Source organism: Mastigoproctus giganteus, chromosome 2, assembly GCF_048544385.1.
Source record: "Mastigoproctus giganteus isolate SK-2022 chromosome 2, ASM4854438v1, whole genome shotgun sequence".
Taxonomy (NCBI): domain Eukaryota; kingdom Metazoa; phylum Arthropoda; class Arachnida; order Uropygi; family Thelyphonidae; genus Mastigoproctus; species Mastigoproctus giganteus.
The window spans coordinates 130,753,628-130,773,243 of record NC_143576.1 but is presented as its reverse complement, the minus strand read 5'-3'; the positions used below and the strand labels follow the sequence as shown (position 1 = coordinate 130,773,243).

Below are 19,616 nucleotides of genomic sequence, written 5' to 3'. Positions count from 1 at the left end.
GTTATATTAGGGGCCCCTGAAAATGATTACATCTACCAATATATTTATTTTGTCTGTAAATTGCGCATGTTCTCTGATCGATTTGCCTGTTTTGCTGGACGAAAAAAACCCCAGTTTTTTGAGGGAAACCTTGCTATTAACCGCAGGGGCTCACATCTGGTGAGTATGAGATTGGCACATCCAGGGTCCTGAGCTGGATATCATCATTATTCTCTTTCTTGATGATTTCCTTCTATTTCTCTCTCTCTCTCTCTCTCTCTCTCTCGGGGTAATTGAGACTTTTTTTTTTTTTTTTTTTTTTTTTTGGCTAGTGCAGTATAAGCCTCAGGCTTCCCTACACAAAATAGCTAATAATAAAAATGCACACCTGAGACCGACTAACTCAGCCACGGCTAAAAGTTCAGAGGAACAACACAACATGACACTACACAACATGAACATGTACTTTACACTTTTTAAAATCTCCGGCCTTGACAGTGTTCTGTGTTTCACACACAGAGTACACAACACGGAGATGGGGGAAACCCTTGGAGCCGTTAGACAATGAACACTACATTTTAACTCAGCCACGAAGTGAAAAAAGCCCACTAAAGTTCCTCACGTCATCTAGAGGATTCGAACTCGGGCCTTTTCCACCCGGTGTGGGAAGGACGGTGACGATACCACTGTGCTCGCGCAGACTATTTTGATCCTAAAGGCGATCATGATCAAATTCCATTTATTTTTGGTTATATGGGCCTAATGTCCTCTCACAGTTGCTAAGATCGCTGTCCTCCCAACACCTTGACGGAAAATATCTAAGTTCGAGTGCCGAACTCAGGTCTTTTTTACCTAACCTGCGGAATTTTTTTGAACCTGTTTCACAACGTGGCTGTGGTAGTCGGGCTCAGGCGAGGGTAGCATGGCTTTTTCTCCTGGAAAACGGTGATTTTTCTTCCAGCAAGCAGAAACTGGACCTCGGAACATAGCAATTTAGAGACAGTGAACACGGAGTAATATGGCCTTTATGCTAATTAAACTGTACACAGAAACAAAGACAAAAAAAAAAAAAAAAAAAAAGAAAGAAAAAAAGATAAGATTTTGTTTAAAAAAATCGATTTTCAAATTAAGAACTACTGTACGTTTTTCTAGTATCACAAACGATGATTTAGTAGTATCTACATTTCATTGATATCGATAACTATTACAAAGTAACAGATACGTAATTTTTGGTTTTATGTTCGCGTTAAGCATATCGTTTGCCCTTATGCTTTGCTGAACATTTACGTGAGGCCTTTGGTAAAGGACAAGCTGTTGTATGTAATAGATGAAATTCTTTATTTTGTATCTAAAGTACCGTAATTATTTCAAGATATTATTATTTTCCCAGCTGTTTAGTTAATTTAAGTCGTGTGAATTTGCTTATTAAAATAAATAGCATAACAGTGAGTATTTATAAACCACGTGTTTTTGTGATTGATATGTTTATGTGTATTAGCTTTTGAGGGTCGTTTTCAGAGCACTTAGATAATTGTGTAGGACTCCTGTCATAGTTCTTGGCCACGGTTTTCTGGAAATATCTTTTGAAATCATGGCGCGAATAAAAGCTACCTTTAGATCACTGTATGCTACAATAAAAAATTTCTTAAATAAAAAAAGTATTTCAAGTGTCATTAAAAAAATTCTCCAGAACTAGTCGGTAGGGTCCTGTGTGTGCGTATTTTGTAGAGTTTAGAAATGAGTTATAGGATTGTTTTGCAAGTGACTCAGTGGGCTCTGTTTCTTGAATACGAACAAATTTTGGATAAATAAAATAAGTGGTGTAATCGTAAGACAGGGCACTTTTACAACCGCTCTGCATTTTTATCGCTATATTTGAATATATATGTTGGCTTTTTTTTTTTTTTTTTTTAGGAATAAAATTTAATTAAATTTGAACTTTTTTTTTTCAACCTGTTTATTTCTAAGAAAATGGAATTCCAATCAGTCTATCTACTTTTTATTATTGAGATAGTGACATCAGGATATGTCAATTCATTTAATATGTTAAATCTTGAACTTCTCCATTCACAACATCAATTACTCATTGTCAGTCTCTTGTTCAGTAAAGGCAAGGGATCACGGCCAAAGAGGAACTTAGAAATGTACCCTCAGGGGCTCACATCTGGTGAGTATGGGCTTGGCACACCCAGGGTCCCAAGCTGGATATCATCATTCTTCTCTTTCTGGGCCGACCAGGCTAGCCGGGTGGGTAAAGTGCCTGCACCTGGCAACCCAAAGGTCGCGGGTTCAATTCCCGCCTCGGGCTTGGATCAAAGTACTGCAAACACTTTGGGAGGTGCATTCTGGCCACAGAAGCCTATGCGCCAACAACTACCAAAAAAAAAAAAAAAACCTCTTTCTGGTTGGTGATTCCCCTTCTACTTTTGACTCTCTCTCTCTCTCTCTCTCTGTGGGTAACTTGGAACCTTTTTTTTCTCTGGTGCAACATAAGCCTCAAGCTTCCTTGCACTATATGGCCAGTAATAATAATAATAAATGGGAATTACTCAAGCTGTTCGAATGTGTACTGGAATTCAAATGAATTGCTATAAATTATATTTTGTAAAAATTTTTCATTTTTATTTCTGATTTATTCTCACATTATCTGAAACATCAAGTCCATTAGACCTTTCAGTTAAATTTCATGAATTTGAAGTACAGGTAAGTAAACAACCCCAGGAGCTCACATCTGGTGAGTATGGGCTTGGCACACCTGGGGTCCTCAGCTGGATATCATCATTCTTCTCTTTCTTGGTGATTCCTTTATCTCTCTCTCTCTCTCTCTCTCTCTCTCTCTCTCTCTCTCTCTCTGGGTAACTCAGGGAATTGTAGGCGCCTCCGTAGCCAGGTGGGAAGGAGCAGCAGTGCGTAGCACACGCTTCTTGATTAGACCGGGGTTCGAGCCCGTCACCACCAAATACGGAGGATGCGGAAAGATCAGGGAATGACCACCGCATATCCCGGAGCAATATGGCCTTAGTTGCTAATGCTCCTAAACACCAAATAACAAAACAAACAAAACAGGGAATTGTTTTTTGGCTGGTGCAGAATAAGCCTTGGCCTTCATTGCACCATATGGCTAATAATAATAATAATAATGAAAAGTGTATTTAGTAGAAATATGAGAAATGTGGTGCTACTACTCACACATAAAGGATATGGAATTTGAATAGAATCTAAGGCAGTGCACCAAGATGATGTGGGTGGCTAGTACAATATCAAGTCATTTGTGACATAAACACTGAGAAAACTAAAACGTGCATCCAGTTGGCATGGGTAACGAGGGCAGTGTTTAGCCAGTTTTGTGTGATATAAGCAGTGGGAAAACAAAAATTGGAATTTGTGGGTTGGTCACTCACAGATTAGCAAGACTTTTATGGATTACTTTGATAATTGTTTTCCACAGCAGCAGCATGTCAGAGAGGCAGCAAGAGGAAGCAATATTCATGATCTGGTTATCAGCAGTGATTCTTCATGCATTAAGAATCTTCAGATAAAAGACAGACTGGATGGCAGTGATCACAGTGTATGAATGTCGAACTTTATTAAAGAACTACTGTAAAGGGAAAGGCTTTTGCTTCATTAAGGGTGATTACAAGGGTTTCAGACAGTTTTAAATACTGAGCAATGGGACCAACTGATAATGTTACCAAAAGCAAATTTTAAATGGGAAGTATTCAGGGAAGTAATCAAAGAAGCAACTAGGCTTTTCATGCCAGTGAAAAAATACTGTTCAATGCTTAGACATAAATAGATGTGAGATGAACTATTGAGACACATGGCAGAGAAGAAAAGTGCATGGGATGCATATAAATTATCTGAAGTAACAAAGGAGGTTAGTAAATGAAGGCAGATTATGTGAGAAGTTTCAGGCAAAGAAAAACAGCAAAGACTTCTATGCCTGTATTAACAGCAGAAGGAAGAGGTGAATCACATTGGGCCACTTGAGGTCTATGGGTTAACTGTTGATGACCCTGCTCAGGTTGCTGACAAATTGAATAGATATTTTGCATCTACATTCACACACGAGGAATTCTTTAGGGAAGAGGATGCCAGAAGTTTATTAAACTAATGAGGATCTGAATGACTTCGTGATAACTGAAAGGAAAGTGGAGGAGAAATTGTTGAAGATGCACTTAAAAAAGCACCTGTGGTGGATGGAATCTATCCAATTATATTAAAGGAGGCAGCAAAGGAGTTAAGCAAATTCTTAGCCATACTTAATTATGCGCACATCTGTGGATTTATTTCCACATCTTAGTCCTTATGGACTGGAGATGTGGAAATATATTCACAATTCATAAAGAGGGATCAAAAGGCAACATGAGTAATTACAGACCTGTTAATCTAAGGTTTGTTCCAGGAAAATTAATGGAATTACTGGTTAAAGAAGTAATGCAGGACCATCTGAACAGGAATGCAATTATACTGCAGTCACAGCATGGATTTGTTAAGGGGCAGTCTTGTTTAATCATTCTGATAGGTGACTGTGAAGTAGTGACCAAGAACTGGATGCAAAAAATAATTTTGACATCATGCACTTGAATTTCAGTAAGGCTTTTGATACTGTTGCACATAAAAAAAAATAAAAAATAAAGAGGCAGACTGCAGCCATTATCAACCCACTGCAGGATGGAAGCCTCCTCAACAATAAAGACTGCTGTATAAACTGGAGTAATGTGGCATTAAGGGCAAGTTACTGCTATGGATAAAGGGAGGATAGAGTGGTTATCAGTGGGCACTGCTCTTTGTGGACTAATGTTATCAGTGGAATTCCCCGGGGTTCAGTGCTGGCCCATTGATGTTTTCAATATTTATTAATGATATTGATGAAGGTATCAGGCTTAATATGAAAGTTTGCAGTTGATAGAGTATTGTATACATGTCTGGAGGCCTCTCTTTAGAAACAATGTAAATCTGCTGGAACAAGTTCAGAGAAGGGTAATCAAATTGTTGAAGGGAATAAAAGGGTGCTCTTATCTAGAAGGACTTCAGTTATGCAGATTGCAGTGTCTGGAGACTAGGCAGCTGTGGGATGATCTGATTGAGGTGTTGAAGGGCTTGAATGTGAATAGCTTTCTTCTTCTTCTTGCTGAGACTACTCACATGACAGGGCATAAATGTAAGCTGAGGAAGGATGGATGTGTGGAAGTTTTCCTTCAGCCAGCAAGTTGTTGATTGTTGGAATAGGCTTCCATCTGTTGTGGAAATGGATGGTTTGAATAAATTCGAGGAAGAACTAGACAGATTCTTAGAGGATACAGATGGGTGAACTGCGTAGGGTTTTTTTTTTTTTTTTCCTGATGCTATATAAGCTTGCTTTCTTGCATCATTTGTCACTACTACTAAGTGAAGATCCATTTTTCAGCCATGTTGGGAAAATTTATGCGATGCCTGTCAGACTGTTGATCATCATTTTGGTATTTGCATCCAAGAGCTACTCGGAGAGGTTTAACATCACAGTAGACAAGGTTGCCCAAACACCAAACTTAAGAACTGGTTAAAGTCTGATACTCCATCATCTGGCTACCTGCACTGAGCTGAATACTGTGACTTCCTGCCAGTTTACACAGATGGCTCAAAGTCGGAATTGTGTTTAGGATTTGCTGCTGTTTTTCCAGACACTATGCATCTCAGCACATTCTTCCTGAATCCAGCATATACACTGAAGAGCTGCATGCGATAGAGTTAGCCTTGGATCACATTAGAACTTGTCAATGCCAGTGGTCTATAATATATTCCAAGATACTTAAATTTCTAAAAATTATTAATTTTTACAAATATATATAATTTTTTTCATTTATTTTTAGTCTGAGTATACTAGCATTTATTTTGCTTTACATTTGTATATATATATTTTGATGTGGTAACCTTTTTGAAAGGTCACCAAAAATCTTTATCTCATTTATGGCATGGCTGTAGTGCACTATGGCCTTGGTTGCATTTGCTCCAGAAAAACAGAAACAAACCAATCATCCAGCGATGCTCTCATAATATGGCTAAGGGTTTGCTTACCCCCCCCTCCTCTTGCTGCCTCCCTTAATATAATTGGATAGATCTTATACACCCCAGGTACCTTTTTTGTTAAGCTTCAAAATTTTTATTCTGCTTTCCTCTCAGTTATTACAATATCATTTAGCTCTCTGTTAGATTGTGATGAACTCAAGTGGACTAATGTGATTCAATCCCTTACTGTTAAAAGTAAAGAAGTCTTTACTGTTTTTTTTTCCAGAGACTTCTTATAGTCTGCTTTAGCTTGTCTAATCTTCTTTGTGACTTGATTACAGACTAGTTTATATTTACCATAGGATTCTGTATCAAAATTATCACCGAATAATTTTTATAGATCCCATACATTTTTCTTCTCTACCACAAATCTTATCAGTTCATCTGACATCCATTTTAGATCTAAGTCTGGAACTGTATTTCTTATGGAAAAGCATAGTAGCATCTATGATTACTTCCCAGAATGCTTCCTATTTAGAGTTTGCTATTGGTAACACCGTTGGATGGTTCCACTATATAAAACTTAAAACTCTCTGAGACCACTGTATTCACTTCTCTGAAAGCAAAAGCTCTTCCCTTCCCTTTGCTCTTGACAGTAGTTATGCCTTTAAGTAAGCACATCAACACACGTGATCACTGCCACCCAGATGGTCTTTTTACCTAAAGATTCTTAATGCTTTTTTTTTTTTTTTTTTTGTTATTTGGTTTTTAGGAGCATTAGCAACTAAGGCCATATTGCTCCGGGGATGTGCGGTGGTCATTCTCTGACCTTTCCGCATCCTCTGTATTCGGTGGTCACGGCTCGAACCCCGGTCTAATCAAGAAGCATGTGCTATGCACTGCTGCTCCTGCCCACCTGGCTACGGAGGCACCGATTCTTAATGCATGAAGAATCACTGCTGATAATCAGATCAAGATTATTGCTTCCTCTTGTTGCTTCTCTAATATGCTAATGTAGAAAAGTCATCCAATAAAACCACAAAATTCTTGCTAGCAAGTGAGTGAACAATCCACAAGTTTCAGTCAATATTGAAAGTTAAAATCCCCGATTATAAGACATTCTGATTGGCTGGCCCACTATTTCTCTGTATAGTTGTTTTATGCTCATTACAGTCATTAGACCTCTAACACACTCCTACTCATTTTTGTTTTCTCATTTATGTCACACCAAACTGACTCAACATTGCATTGGCCATCCATGTTGACTAGATGCATTGTCTTAGATTCATCATCATCAGCCATTTTCAATCCACTGCAGGATGAAGGCCTCTCCAGCAACTCCAGTCTCCAGTGGGAGAATAAAATATTTACCAAATGGGAAGTTTATTCATCTGAACAGTGTTTACTAAGATGACAGTTTGTATGAGGGTTTCATGATTAAAAAAACCAAAAAAAATCTGCAGTTGCAAAATTAAGTCATCATTATTTCTTTCCGATTCTAACTCTATCATATAAGAATCAGGTAACTGAAATAAATAATCTCATTAGTGCAATAAGGATATGCAGTATAGTAAATTATATAGTAATAAATTCTATGAATTGAATACTGTTTTGTCATGTTAATTCCAGTTCAGTAATTTATTTTTTATTTAATAATTCTCTTTTGTTTTTCAGATTGACATTCTATTATGCATCATAGGCCTCCTTGGAATCAACCATCAGCTGCTCCACCGCATCATGTTTTACCACTAGCAAGGTTTTCTCACTCTAATTTGTCTGCACCTTCACATGGTAATATTACCGGGTCTTTTTGGTCGGGAAATCCACCACCATATCGGCCCTCACCACCACCACCACCACCTCCACCACCTTTACCACCACCTGCATCTTGTGCACCACCTTATCCACCATTCTGTCCCCAACAAGCTGTTCCATTTTCACAGCATCCTTGGAATGCACCATCAATGCCTCCACCTCCTCTGCAAGCTTGTTCACCAGGTTATCCAAGACCTGTGCACCACACGTCATTTCCAAGGTATGAGATGGCATCATGGCATGATGGAAATACAAGTGCTACTCATAGAAGTCCTCTTCCAACATCTCCCTTACCTTCATCTCTTCCTCATGTGACACCAGCATTGACCCAACCAGCACCATCATCTCCTTCTGCTACATCTTCTCCTCATCAGCCTCAGTATGCGTGGACCTACCAAACAAAGACAAATACTGTTCAATCAGTTCCTGCAACAGGTATTTTTATTTTTTATATTAATAACTGTTTACAATTATTAGATTGCCTGTGAAAGATAATTTAAGCATAAAGTTTTCAAGCGTTTTCCAAACATTTTCAGATAGCTTCAAACACCAGACACTAAGAAGGATCCCATTGAAATGTGGAAGAATGCTCTTGAATACCCATAACTGTGCCAGCATGCTTGTCTTATACTTCATGTTTTTGCACAAACTACTGTTGTGAATATATGGTACAAATCAAAGATATGCTTGAGATCACAGATAAGAAACACTAACCTGGAGGACCAATCTAATTGGTCCTCCAGGTGAGTGTTCCAGTGACTAATCTAAACTAAAGACAATGATGCTGCAACCAAATATCAAGTTCTTATCTAGCAATAAACAATCACAAAAAAAGTCATTAAATTGTGTGCTATCTTATCTTGATGAATGTTATTGCTTGAATAAATAAAAGTGTGCTTTATTTTTTACTTTTATCAAGTTTTAAAAGTCCTTATAAAATGCATTCAAGTTAGGTGTCCATATTTATTTCTCACAAAATAATCAAAGGATACATTTTAGGGACTCTTTTTAGTCTAACTGCAAATTAGTTCTGAATATTTGCAGTACAGGCACTCCTCGACTTTACGTACTTAATCGTTTTTTTTTTTTTCATGTACATAAGTCTAACTTCGGTCTTGTAAATACAAAATACATGTACAGTACAATGCACCGAGATTATAACCCCCAACAAACTTCATCATGTACAACATTTTACGATTTTACAAATTATAAAATGAAAAAACATAAAATGAATAATAATGTAGAGTAATTTATTCTAAACTAATTTAATCTAAATATGATACATAATTTAATTTAATCTACGATCAAATCACTTTACGATGGACTCTCCAAAATAAAATGCCGTTCACTATACAATATTTAGTAAGCACCGGTCATTGTGATCACATTTGCGAACTGAATTTTCATTGTATTAAACAGCTATTTTAATAAGCGAAAATAGGAGAAATATTATCCACAGGCTATAAAAATAAAGCCATAGAGCACAAATTTACATTTTACTTACTCCAATTAGCAAAATTAAATGATGTATGAAAATCAGAAGAATATTTGCCACAGGTTAGCAAAATAAAAATAAATTTACGCTTGCATACATAGCTTAATTAATAGCATAACTAATTGATATTTCTGTTCACTGATATATATATTTTTTGGTCATAAAATTTAAAGCAGTAAGAAAATAAGCAATCAATAACAAAGAACACGGAATGCATAAATTGCAACTAACACGATATGCGCAAGTGAGATACAGAGTAACAACTTTACGATGCTCAAAAAATAGGAACGAAGAGAAGATTCTGAAAATTTATTTGTATTTTTTTTATATGATTGAAGATTTCAGTGAAGTGGAAGCACATTTCACCATAATAACGTAAAATTCCACATAATTCCAGCTATCAGTGTCATCACAAATGCAATAAGATTGAGTTTACTACCTGTTTATAATAGATTGCACTAACAGAAAAGCCCAATAGACCGGAAACTGCTAAATGTTTTAATTATTTTATGGTAATGACCTCCAGAAATCTGCTTTAGAAAAATATCACGAAGGCATTCGAAATTGATTCTTATAACCAAACATAGCAACAGCTTTGTGCTTTGTACGTATCTGTGAGTTGTACGTAAGTCGTTTGTATGTAAGTAGAGTGCCTGTATATCACATTGACATACAGTGTTGTATGTTAATGTGATATACAATGCTGTATGTCATGCCCAATGTCAGAAAAATGGTGCCCGATTTTTCTGACACCGTTTTCATTTTAAAATTTTTGAAACTCACTGGCAAAAGTCCAATTGACCATTGGGAAATGTCGGAAATGTGTCCTTGTAATGCTTTATGGATGTGAAAAATGTTTGTAGCTAAATGTAGAAAATGTTCTAGAAAAATGTTTACAGCTGTGTACATAAGATCCATGAAAGGTGGGACTCCTGCGAGAACGAAGCACGTGAACCGAGAAGTCAAACCAGTTGTTCTGAGGCCAATTTCCGCCAGGTTGAGGAAATGATTTTGGGTGACAGAAGATCAACAGTAGATGAAATTGCAAGGGCTATAGTCACATCTGTTGGATCTGGGCATACCATACTCCACAAAGATCTCAGAACAAGCAAGTTGTCAGCTTGGTGGGTTCCAAGGCAGCTTCCCCAGGAACAAAATGATAGTCGTGTCAACTTGTGTGAATTAGTGCTCACTCGAGATGCTTCAGTGAATCCATCTTTCTTTTCCTAAATTGTCACAATGAATGAGACATGGGTTCCAGTCTTCAATCCAGTAATGAAGTCAGTCTGTCCTTTGGATGCACACTGATTTACCATCACCCAAAAAGTTCTGTGTTTCTGCAAGTGCAGATAAAATGATGCTTGCTATTTTCTGGGATATTGATGGAATAATCCTTATACATTTTGTACTCAAGGGCACTACAGTAACAAGAAACACATATGAAGAAGTGCTGAAGAATACGTTCCTCCCAGCACTTCAGAAAAAACATCCACACGGACTGAATCACATTTGTTGCCATCGGAACAATGCGTCATCCCATTGTTCTGGAAATGTGCAAAAGTTTTTTAAAGAAAACAACAATTGAGGTTATTCTGCATCCTCCATACTTGCCTGACCTTGAACCTAGAGAATTTTGGTTGTTCCCAATGATGTAGGATGCTCTTCGTGTCAGAAAATTTCCTAGCCAACAAGCAGCTGCTTCTGCCGTTTACCAGTGGGTTGAACATACCTCCAAAGAAAGCTTTGCCGTGGCCTTAGCTTGGAAGGACAAGTGTGAAAAATTTGTGCAGTTTCTAGTAGACTATGTTTAAAAGTGAGGCAGGCACCTCTGCATCTTGTGTACTTTATGAGAAATAAATTTGGAAACCTTTTAACTTGAATGTACTGTGTATAATTAAAAAATTTTTTTAAGAATATTAGTATGTATATAAAAAAACTGAAATCTGTATTCATTGAATCAGAAAGTCATTAAATTATATTTGCCTCTTTATTATTTCAATTTTGAAAAAAAAAAAAAAAAGAGGTCTCTGTTAAGTATCATTTTGCCTTCCAATGAAAAAAGGTTCCCCACACATGGCTTAAATTTTGGTTGGTTACATTTTTCTCCATTAAGCCAAACAGGATAATTCACAAATGTGCATATACTAAATGCTTATTTCTACTGTCTCTAATTTTCAGTGACAACATATGCAGATTACTCAATGACATTGTGATAAATATATAATTAGACAGTATAGTTTTTAGTTTTTCATTTTGATCCAAAAACAAGACATTAACCCCTCAGGATTATGAAGCACTCATGCAAAAGTTTTATATATAGGTAAGAGATGTGATTTTGACCCAACTCAGTTTTTAAGTGCTTTTAGCAAATTCATTTCTGAACATTTTTCATGTATACATTTTATTTTATTTTTATACAAAAATTAGTATTAGCATTAGCCATATGGTGTCTCAACTACCAACAGAGGTAACATTCCAGTAATTAACAACTCACTGCCAATTAAAAAAAAAAAAAAAAAAAAAGGCTTCCTACAATTTTCATTAGCAAACAGTGAAGGACATTATTGAGTTTCATTATCCATGTACTGTTCAGTTGTATGATACCCTGGCTTGATTGACATCATCAAACGTGCCACTTTGGAAAGGTGCATCAAAGGTTATTGTAATGATAAAAGGCTTCCTTAGTCTGTTCTTGCTGAAAATTTTTTTTTTTTTTGTACAGTTATTTAACATATTTTTGAACAGGTCAATAGAAGAAATGAAGGCCAGTGTAGAAATCAAGATAATTGTAATGCAGGTTGTATGAAATGAGTATATAATACAAAAATTAACAATTGAGAAATATTGGAATGGATGTTTGAAATTTATGCCCGAAATTTGAAATTAGCATTAGTAGAGGCATGTGCTGCAAGAAAGCAAGCTTATACATTAGCAGCCAAAAAAAAAACATTTCACCCATCCTTTCATTCCAAATGTCTGTCTAGTTCTGCCTCAAATTTATTTAAGCTGTCAACTTCCACAACAACAACAACAGATGGAAGCTTTGTTAATGCAATCAACCACCTGCTGGCTAAAGGCAAATTTCTGCACATCTATTCTACAACTGTCTTTCCTCAATTTGAATTTATGTCCCCTCAGGCAATTAATCTGAGCAAGAAGAATCTCATCAGCATTGAGCTTGATCAAACCATTCAAGGCCTTATACATCTCAATCAGATCACCTCACAGGTGCGTAGTCTCCAGACTATAGTTTGCAGAACTTAGCCTTTCTTCGTAAGAGCAACCCTTTGTTCCATTCACCAATCTCGTTGCCCTTCTCTGTACTTGTTCTAGCAGTTCTACATCCTTCCTAAAAGGAACAATGTATAACTACTACCCTCCAAATGAGTCCTTCAAACCTGTATACAGTTTTGGAGGCCTAATTTTTATGTTAAATTAATATGTTAAATTTCTGTAGCAGAGATAAGGAGGTGATTATTCACATGTATAAGGCAATGGTCAGGCCACATCTTGAGTGGCCTGACCATTGCCTTATACATGGGAATAATTACCTCCTTATCTCTGCTAGTAAAATTCCTATATATCATCAAGACCTCATGAGCTACTCTTGCAGACCATCTGCACTGCTCAGGAAACTTCATATCTGACTGCACCATTACCCCCAGGTCTTTTTCATTCTCCACTACCCTGAGTGTAGTACTCTGAGTTGATATGTTACTGTTACCCATATGCAGTAGTTTACATTTGTCAATGTTAAACATCAGTTGCCATCTCTCAGCCCATCTGCTCATTCATTGGAAATTTGAAAATTATGCAGTCAGCTGCTGTATATATTCTTTAAAGAACACCTTAGACTGGCATTGAAGAGAGTCAAAAATGAACATATTATAAGAGTAACTGTTTATTACAGAATATGGCCTCCGTAGCTGAGTGGTCATGAGCAGAAGTGCAGTAGTACACGCTCTTTGAGTAGACCGGGGTTCAAACCCCTGACTGCTAAATACGGTCGATCTGCCACCCCGCACTGGACCAGCATGGCAGATTATGGTCCAATTCCTTCACCATGAATTGTCAAGGAGGCTTCTATCCTGCAGTGGGTTGATAATGGCTGCAGTTTACCTTTTTTTTTTAACAGAATATTCTGTACCGAATGTATGAATTTAATATATGATGGATAAGTTAGATCCTTCTGACAGCTGCAGCAGTCAGCAAGCATGTAGTAGTTGGTAAGTTCACTGCCATAGAATTCTGCTATGAATGAAATATAAGGTTGTATTTCTAAGTATATATTGTATTTCATGTAAGATGTAGAGATTATGTATTTTACCTACTAAGCTAAAAGATTTAATGAATAAATAAGTTAATGTAGTGATTATCACATGGTGATAATTTATATACTTAAATTATCATGTAGTCACGATAATTCAGGATAATGAATTATCATGACTATGTGCTTTACAAAAGTGGTTCAAAAAATGGAGCTTTTGAAAAAGATTTTATATCAATGTTTAACATAGTTCCCCTGAAATGCAATGTGCTTTTCCAAATGATACTAATATACCATTTGTACCTTGCAGGAAAGTCTTCTGCAGTCTAGCTGCTGTATATATTCTATATTCTTCAAAGAACATATGTGATACATGCCATTTTTTTTTTTTTTTTTTGTCTGAGTGAAATTGTTCACAAAGGTACCCCTTGTGTTTTAGAAAAAAGTTACTAGAAGCAGTCTAAAGAATAAGGGATGAGGTATCTGATGATCTTTAACTGTGGCAGACATTGTAACTGGCTCATGATTGTGACTTGTGTTAATTACACAAGGTAATTAACATGCACCACTCCCTGAGTGTCCCACCAAATAGAGGCCATTACTTTGGCTGCTGATCATGCAACATGAAATTTGTTGGGTGCAAAAATGAATTGTGTTACTGACATTATCGCATGGAAATGCAGGTGGCAAATGAGGTTTCTCTCAGTCTGTAGCATTATCAGAGGATGAAACTGCCATGTTGTCATCATGCCTTGACATCATTCATAACAATGCTGAATGCAAGACTTGAATGTAAGCTATGATATTAAATGATGAAAATAAATCAGAATTTGTGCTAACTATAACAAAGCAATTGCTGATTTTAGCATGGTCTACAAAAGCTTCTAATAAGGCATACATGGAAAATAAGACATGAAAATTTGAAAAGAATTTGACACAGAAATGAAAAGGCAGTGATGGAAGGAACTATAAAAAGCTTTGGAGGGGGAGAAGAATATCTTAAAGCATCAGGTTGTTGTTGTTGTTGTTTTGGTTTTTAGGAGCATTAGTAACTAAGGCCATATTGCTCCGGGATATGCGGTGGTCATTCCCTGACCTTTCTGCATCTTCCGTATTTGGTGGTGACGGGCTCGAACCCCGGTCTAATCAAGAAGCATGTGATATGCACTACTGCTCCTTCCCACCTGGCTACGGAGGCGCCTCAAAGCATCAGGAAAGCTTGAAGAAACAGCATATTGAGAAAGTATAAACAAGTAAAAGAAGTTTTTTTTTTTATGAAGTCCACAAGACAACAAACATAGATGTGTGACTATGATTTTAGATTTGGAGAAGGCTTTTGATTGGGTAGACTTTGTTAAATTATTGAATATATATTGGAAAGGGATAGGAGTAACTTGGAGGGACAGAAGGATGATTATGAGATTATATTGGTGACATAAAGTACTAGGGTAGAATATGGCGACAATGAAAGTGTAGAGCAGCGTTTCCCAAATTGGGGTCCACGAAACATTCAGAAGGAGTATCAAGTACAGTAAACCCCCGCTATTCGCGGTATCTGTATTCGCGGTTTTGCGTATTCGCGATCGCCGATTTAATATAAAATGAAACCTAAAAAAATGTGAATTTTAAAACGCCGTGAATATTTTCCGCCATAAAAATATGGGCGTGGCTAAAATTATCTTTCCCGGTCAAAACAGCGCTCAGTGGGTGGGGGGAGAGGGGTGAAAAAATCGCGAGCGTGGATGTTTCTCGCTAATCCTTGTTCAGTATGTGTTAGTCATGGAAGGTTTCGTCGTTTCATTTTAATTTATATGTTTATAAATTGAATAAATTTATCAATTTATAAATTGATATGCTTACAAAAATGATAACTCTACCGTTTTGCAGTGTAAAACAGACTTTTTCGAGTGCGTTAACGGAAGAAAGTGACTTTATTGTGGTCAAGTTCTTTCTAACCCCTACAAAAATATGGTTACGAATAAAAAGAGAAATGTGAAAATATCAAAGAAGGTGATGACACTAGCGAATAAAATTGAGTTATTAGACGAAATTTCTAAAGGTGAAAGTGTCTCCTCAGTGGCAAAACATTATAAAATCAATGAGTCAACAGTACGATCAATCAAGAAATCGGAAGAAAAAATCTGCCGTAGTGTCCGTGAAACCGCGCTAATTGCTTCAAAAATTTGCTCTGTAACTCGTGATGTTAAATTTAAAAAAATGGAAAAGCTTTAAATCTGTGGATAGAAGACCGAATTCAAAATAAAATTCCGTTAAGTTCACTCATCATTCGTGAAAAGGCAAAACTTCTTTATCAACACTTTAGCGAAACTGGTGATAGCACTGGCGGGATGTTTTTTTTTGCTAGCAAAGGCGCTGATTTGAAAGATTTGTTTGAAATTTCTAATAAATATTACATTTAATATTCAATTGTTTCTTATTTTCATTTCGATGCCATACGCTTGCATTTCACTATGTACTGTCATGTACAGTCATATTATGAAGGTACATATAATACATACATAGACAAAATTTTAGACTAGTTTTTCTTATATATTTCATACTTTGGAACGGAACCCCTTTATTACTATGGGAGCCATAACTCAGTATTCGCGTTTTCAGTATTCGCGACATTTCTCAGGAACGTAACCCCCGCGAATAGCGAGGGTTTACTGTAATGTGTTTATATATATAATGTGTGTGCAGGGGTCCGCAAACTTTTTTTTGATTCTTGAAGGGGTCCATAGATCTCAGTAGTTTGGGAGCCGCTGATGTAGAGATAAGAAGAGGTGTGAGATGGGCACTGTCCACCCCTGACTATTTAATATATGTAAAAGAAATGGTTAAGGAAGATTTGATAAAGCAAATATAGATGAGGAGAGTAGAGTTGTATGAGGTGAAAATGGGTGGTAAGGTTATTGAGTGTTTAATTTGCAAATGATATAGCAATGGAATTGGTGGAATATTCTGAGAAAGGAATGCAAAAATTGGTTAATAGGCTAAAAGATTTGCAATGAGAATAAATACTAAGAAGACAAAGATTATGATGTTGTTATTTGTTATTTGGTTTTTAGGAGCATTAGCAACTAAGGCCATATTGCTCCGGGATATGCGGTGGTCATTCCCTGAATGACCTTTCCGCATCCTCCGTATTTGGTGGTGACGGGCTCGAACCCCGGTCTAATCAAGAAGCGTGTGCTACGCACTGCTGCTCCTTCCCACCTGGCTACGGAGGCGCCTACAAAGATTATGAGAGCAGGAAGAGAAATGTTGATATGACTTCTAAATGATGAACATGTCCAATTTTGCTTTGTAGTTTATTGTGAATTAAATATTGAAATGGGAGAAGAAAGAATAAACCAAGTGAGTGAGTTCAGGTATATGAGAAACAGTGGTTGAAAAAACAAAGTGCAGCAGCAAAGAAATAAGAATAGCAAAAAAAAAAAAATTGAGAAATGAGGAAGAATATATTATGTGGGAGATTAGGAATTGGCATAAGGAAAAGATTGATATTATGTGTGGTGCTTTATGGACCAAAAATATGTACATCAAGAATGAAAGATATTAAAAGATTGGTAAAGTTCTGAGATGTGAGTTTGGAAGAGGATGGAAAAGATGAGATGGAATGATAAAAGGAGAAAAGAGGAAGTTTTGAGAAGGGTAGATGAGAAGAGAAGAGAAGAGATGGAATAAAAATTAGATTGGACATATGAGAGATTAGTGATGGATAGAACAACTGAGGGGGAGAAGACCAAAAGGGAGATTGAGAAAAAAAATGTGATGGACGAATTGAGGGAGGTTGGTGGATATAGGGAAGTGAAGAGGGCTTAGGATAGGAAGTGGTTGGAATAGTTGTTATTGAAGTATATATGCTTGTAGTATATGCTTGTAGTATATACTTCAACACACTAATGAAGTATATGCAGAACACTAATGATGATATGATATGTCTTCTAAATGGTGAAAAGATATCCAACTCTTGCTCTAAAGTTTATCATTTGGTGATGATGCAATGCATGTAAGTTTACTTGATATTTTTGAATGTGTGCTGTCCTGTGACAACTTATTGCTATCATTTGTGAGGAATCACATGCGAAGTTAATTATTATTAATTGTACATTAATTATGAATTTAGGTTGGAGAAATTTGTTCACAAAATTATTTTGATATGAATGATTCTGTATATATTATTCTATATAATTATTTTGATATGAATGATTCTGTATATATTATTCTATATAATTATTTTGATATGAATGATTCTGTATATATTATTCTATATAATTATTTTGATATGAATGATTCTGTATATATTATTCTATATAATTATTTTGATATGAATGATTCTGTTAGGAAATAATTCAAGTTTTTTTTTAATTTATTTATTCATTAGTAAATGATTCCTGTCCTTCAGATGCAAAAGTTGAAGCTTGTATATCATCACGGCAAAGTCATTCTAGTCATTCTCTGAGGTGAGTTAAATACCTTGTGAATTAAATTTAACAGTATGTAATAAAAGTGAAATGAAAATTTCAGTAAGTATAAGTTGCTATTGAAAAGTTATGAGATAGGTATTTAAAATAAAGTTTGTTTAATTTACCTATTTTTGCCTTTTGTTCCTTTCAACATGCTTCCCTTTGGACCTAATGCACTGAGCTCAGTGATTCTGATATCATTGTGTGTGTGAGAGAATTTCTTTTTTCATAATACTGTCAGGTATTTTCAATTTTTGCTTAATCTTTGGTGTCAGCAGAATATGGAATGATTATCTCTGACACTCATGTCCATTATGAAGGGGGGGGGGTCGAAAAAGATTTGTATTTACCCAGAAGTAGTTGTGATAGGACGAATATATATTGAAACCTGTATAGCAACCACACAAATTTTGGTTTGAATTTGACAGTTCAGTTTTTTTCTTTGCAGCACTAAATGGAAAACAGATCACTCATTTGGTTCCTTATTCTGCAAGGCGAAACACCCAAAACAATCCACAAAGAAATGGTCGCTGTTCATGAAGAAGACTGCCCAGATTAGTGTTATTGCATCATCATCAGCCATTTTCAATCCACTGCAGGATGAAGGCCTCTCCAGCAACTTTCCAGTTCTTTCTGTTTTGTGCAATGGCCATCCATTTACTATCCACGAACTCGTGAATTTCATCTGTCCGTCTCCATCATTGTCTTCCAGGTTTTCTTCTAGCTCCTCTTGGGTACCATTCTGTTATTTTCTTAGTCCATCTGTCATCATGTCTTTGAGCTATGTGTCCTGCCCAAGACCATTTTAGTTCTTTAGTTTTGATAAGAATGTCCTTTACTTGAGTTTGCTACTCCATGCGTTTCTCTTCTTATCCAATAGTCTGATTCCTAATATACCGTATTTCTTCCATTCTAAGATGCCATCAGTTGTAAGATGTACCTTAATTTCAGAAAAAAAGCTTTGATTCTAAAAAAAAAATAAATAAATAAAACACTAAAATAAATCTAACAAATATTTTAATTATAATAGAATTCAATTTACTAACAACAATAGTACCGATATCTATCAGTAGGTATGTTATTCATCACTTCCTTCTGAATCTTCTGAGCCATCGATATCTGCATCTCAATCAATATCAGAGTCTGCATCTCAATCAATTTCATCACATATAATGTTTGAGGTTCTCTGCGATATTTATTTCACCAGGGCCCAGAGAAGATTGTTGTCGGCTATCAGAAATTGATTGATGAAAAGCGAAAGTCAACACTGTTCAAATATTTCCACAACAGTCATTTCTTCATTGTGTATTTTATGTCAGAGGTTCCCAAACTTTCTCGGTTCACTGCCCCCTTAGTGTCTCAGTAATTTTTTCACGGCGCCAGACCAAAAGAAATACCTAACAATTCTGTTTAGTAGTTAGGTCCAACAACTTAATAAGAAATGTTGAAATTGTGAACTACCTCGAGCTAGTAGTTCGCACAGTGTCCAACAGATTTTGAGTATTGCTGTATTTCCCTTGAAAATTTAAAATATTCCACGTCACACAGTTTGGGAACCGCTGTTTTATGCAATAAACATTTAATTCCATAATTATTTTCG

At 36.2% G+C, this 19,616-nt stretch overlaps 1 protein-coding gene across 2 annotated transcripts in view; it reads left to right on the top strand.

Moving 5' to 3' along the window:
- Positions 1–1,345: 1,345 nt before the first annotated feature.
- drosha (ribonuclease 3 drosha) overlaps positions 1,346–19,616 on the top strand; it is a 357,699-nt gene continuing 339,428 nt past the window's right edge. For both annotated transcript variants that reach the window (XM_090389541.1, XM_090389540.1), the window contains exons 1-3: positions 1,346–1,424; positions 7,642–8,217; positions 17,935–18,013. In XM_090389541.1, coding sequence (XP_090245667.1) covers positions 7,656–8,217; positions 17,935–18,013 — 641 coding nt within the window. In that variant the 5' untranslated portion in view covers positions 1,346–1,424; positions 7,642–7,655. The remainder of the gene's footprint in view (positions 1,425–7,641; positions 8,218–17,934; positions 18,014–19,616) is intronic.